Raw genomic sequence first — 3,764 nt, forward strand, 5'->3', positions numbered from 1 at the left:
CACATGTGTTCATTCAACAAATAAGTACGGGGGCGGCTTTGTGCCAGGCTCTGAGGAGACGGAGGTGAGAAGCACTCCACCTTTGTCCTCATGGAGTGAGGGGCCACATTCAAAACATCGTGGAAAGGAGGCAGGGCAGCGGGTCTGAACCGGTGCTGGGCTTGGGCTGCCCAAGTGTGAATTCTGATTCCATATTGACCAGCTGTGTGACTCCAGCATGTGACCTGACTACGCTGAGCCGCAGCTCCCACACTTCTATATCGAGGCAAAGAGCCGCCCCTACTTCTGAAGTCGTCGTGAGGACTGAACTTAATGTGCACAAAGCACTTAGCACCGTGCCTAGTATGAAGCCACACAGCAATGACTCTGCTTGTGCAGTTATTGTCATCGTCATCCTGGGAACTCAGAGGGGTGGGGCAGTGCAGTAAGGAATGGCCAGATTTGGTGAAATTTTCCCGGTCCCCTGTAGTCCGCCTACTTGAGTCCTCAAGTTGCGGGGTCCTCTGTTCTGTCCTGGGAGCATTTGGTCCCTTCTCCTCCCCCGAGAGCTTGTCTTTTCCTGCTTCCTTACAGGTTGGCCAGCTAATCCAGGTTGCCGCGGGGAGCAGTAACCTCAAGAGAGTGACCTTGGAGCTGGGGGGAAAGAGCCCCAATATCATCATGTCAGATGCGGACAGTAAGTTTTCGGGGGGAGGAAGTCTGGCTTTGAAGGCAGCCACTAGCTGTCCATGCTGCGGTCCCTCCCTCCTGCGGCCCTCGCCACCCACCGGGAAGGTCTCTGCCCCAGGGCGTCGGGAGGAAGGCCAGGCTCCTCAGCACAGCCCTGCGGCCAGCACAGGCCTCCGCGCTGCAACTGTCTGCGCTTCGCTGAGCCGCTTGGCTGCCCAGCCGTACCGCGTGCTCTCAGCCCGGCCTTCCTCTGTCACAGCCTTTTCCCTGTCCTGCCGAGCTCCCAGATCTGCCTTCCCCGTGGGAGCCTTCCCTGACCACCACAGGCCAGCTGGGTGGGTCCTCCGGCTGCCCTCGGCTCCATGACCACTGTGGGTTTTGGCTGCTACTCTTCGTGTCTGTCTGCCACTCGGTCCCCACACGCACAGAAGGGGACAGAGTGGCAGACAGACACGAAGAGTAGCGGTCATAACCCACAGGGGTCTGGCACCCGGCAGGCTCGATGCTGTCGGCGGCGCGCATGCGTCAAGGGGGCGGGCAGCCAGGTCGTCCTTCTCCCCTAATGGCTGCTGCTTCCTCCCCAGTGGACTGGGCTGTGGAGCAGGCCCACTTCGCCCTGTTCTTCAACCAGGGCCAGTGCTGCACTGCAGGCTCCAGGACCTTTGTTCAGGAGGATGTTTACGCCGAGTTTGTGGAGCGGAGCGTCACCCGGGCCAAGTCTCGGGTGGTTGGGAACCCCTTTGACAGCCGGACTGAGCAGGGGCCACAGGTACGCTGGCAGCTGTAGGTGGGTCTGGGTGTCCGGAACCATCATGGAGAAGCAGAAAGGGCCTCAGACTCGGAGTCAGGCGGGTCTGGCTTCAAGTCTTGGCTCTGCCGTTTACCGGCTGTGTGTCCCTGGGAAGCCACGTGCCCTCCCTGAGCTGCCATTCTCCTGTCTTGACACCCACACCTCCTAACTCACCGGGTGCTTATGAAGTGGAAATTAATGGTGGAAAGCACTTTGTAAAGCATAACTACTAGGGGTGTCTGTGCAAAAGGGAACGCGTGCTTCCAGGACCTCGGCCATCGCAGAGATGCATCCATCAGGACACACGCGGGCCTGTCACCTGGTTACCTGGGGAGGAGGGTGGAGGGCCATGGCATGAAGAGCAGAGTGACTTTATTTCACTTTGTGCTCTTCTGAGCTGTTTGATTTAAAGAAAAAAAAAAATTTTTTTTTTTTTTACCATGACTGTGTATTCATTTTAATCAATAAAACTGTAGCCGGTGATACTTAATTATAAGAAATACAGTGCCTCTCCCCGCCATTTCCTCTCACGTCTTGGTCCTTTTTCCAGCATTTTCCTTGGACCCAACCTGTCCTGGGCTCACTCTCCACAGGGCTCTGCGCTGGCCTCCTCCAGCCATGCCCTCCCAGGGACCAGGAGTCCACAGGGCCGGGGACGCTCCCAGCTCCCACAAGCCCCTGCCCCTGTGGCCACAGGTGCTTCTGCAGGCTCCATCCTCCTGAGGGTATCTGAACTGCGGCGTCCACCCCGCAGGCTCCAGGGCTGGCCAAGGCACCTTTTTAAAAAAAAAAAAAAAAAAATCAATAGACTTTATTCTTTTAGAGCAGTTTAGTTTACAGGAAAATGAGCAGAAACTGTAGAGTTCCCATAGACCACCAGCCCCGCCACCCCCTCGTTCCCTTATTATTAACATCTTGCATTAGTGTGGTACATTTGTTATAACCGATGAACCAATATTAATATTATTAACTAAAGTCTAGTTTATCTTAGGGTTCACCCAAATTCTATGGGTTTCAACAAATGTAAAGTTGTAAAGACATGTGTCCATCATTGCATTTATGGCCCTAAAATTGCCCTGTGCCCCACTTATCCACCCCTCCCCCCAACCCCTGGCAGCCACTGATCATTTCACCATCTCTACAGTTTTATCTTTTCTCTACAGAACGTCATATAGTTGGAATCATACAGTATATAGCCTTGTCAGATTGGTTTCCCTGCCCCCAAATTGGCTCCTGTAACTTAGCAATATGCATTTAAGGTTCCTCCATGTATTTTCATGACTTGACAGCTCACTCCTTTTTATGCCTGAATGGATGTACCGCCTGGTCTTTATGTGCTCCTCTGCTGCAGACTCTTAGGAGGGTTCTGCTTCTTGGCTATCGTAGACAGTGCTCCTACGAATCCCAACATCTCTTTTTCTCTCTTATTTTACTTTGTGGTTTGCGCCTAATTATTAAGGTGATACAAATTTCTATAAAAATTGAATTAAAAAGTGTTTAAAGTAAAACATAAGACCTCTCCCTTGCTTCCCTCATGTCCATCCCCCGTAGGTAAACCTTCCACATACACACACAGTTAGGTTTTTATGTGTGTTTTAATAAAACTTGAAGCCAGATCCGCCTGACTCCGAGTCTGAGGCCCTTTCTGCTTCTCCATGCTGGTTCCGGACACCCAGACCCACCACAGTTAGGTTTTTATGTGTGTTTTAACAAAAACAGGATTATATAATGTGTATTTATTCTATAATCTTTTCCCCCTTTTTACAGAATATGTTAGGCTATCTTTCTATGTCAGTTCTATTAATGACGACACAATATGTGGATGTACCTTAATTAATCTGTCTCTCTAGTAATGTTTCTTAGAATTATGTCTGTTTTTTGCTTTTACAGAGTGCTCTCCAGTGAATATCCTTGTTCAGGTCCCTTTGTCTCATGTAGAATAAATTCCTAGAAGTTAAATAGCTGGTCAAAGGGAATGAACATTTAATTTTTGACCGATGTTCATTTCATAAACTACTTGCCGAAAGAGCTGTACCTGCTTACAATCCTTCTTTTTTTAAGTTGAGCTACAACCGACGTACAATGTATTTATTAGGCCTTCTAACAGTGTGTGAATATTATAGTGTATTTAAGATACCCTTGCCATCATTGTATTTTCTTACTATTTTCAATGTTTATTAATCTCATAGTTGAAAAATAAAAACTATGGGTTTGCTCCGCATGTCTTTGAGGGCTGATGAGGTTGGTTGAACCTTTTTTCTTATGTTTATTAGCCCGTGGTATTTCCCCTTCTGAGCTTTGCTTA

At 49.7% G+C, this 3,764-nt stretch overlaps 1 protein-coding gene across 1 annotated transcript in view; it reads left to right on the plus strand.

Annotated features, from left to right (window-relative positions):
- ALDH2 (aldehyde dehydrogenase 2 family (mitochondrial)) overlaps positions 1 to 3,764 on the plus strand; it is a 29,295-nt gene that overhangs the window by 16,716 nt on the left and 8,815 nt on the right. Inside the window, exons 6-7 of the mRNA XM_011355806.2 lie at positions 359 to 676; positions 1,254 to 1,438. Of these exons, the coding sequence (XP_011354108.1) occupies positions 359 to 676; positions 1,254 to 1,438 (503 nt within the window). The remainder of the gene's footprint in view (positions 1 to 358; positions 677 to 1,253; positions 1,439 to 3,764) is intronic.

The sequence above is a fragment of the Pteropus vampyrus genome, unplaced genomic scaffold (assembly GCF_000151845.1).
Source record: "Pteropus vampyrus isolate Shadow unplaced genomic scaffold, Pvam_2.0 Scaffold23, whole genome shotgun sequence".
In the NCBI taxonomy this organism is placed as follows: domain Eukaryota; kingdom Metazoa; phylum Chordata; class Mammalia; order Chiroptera; family Pteropodidae; genus Pteropus; species Pteropus vampyrus.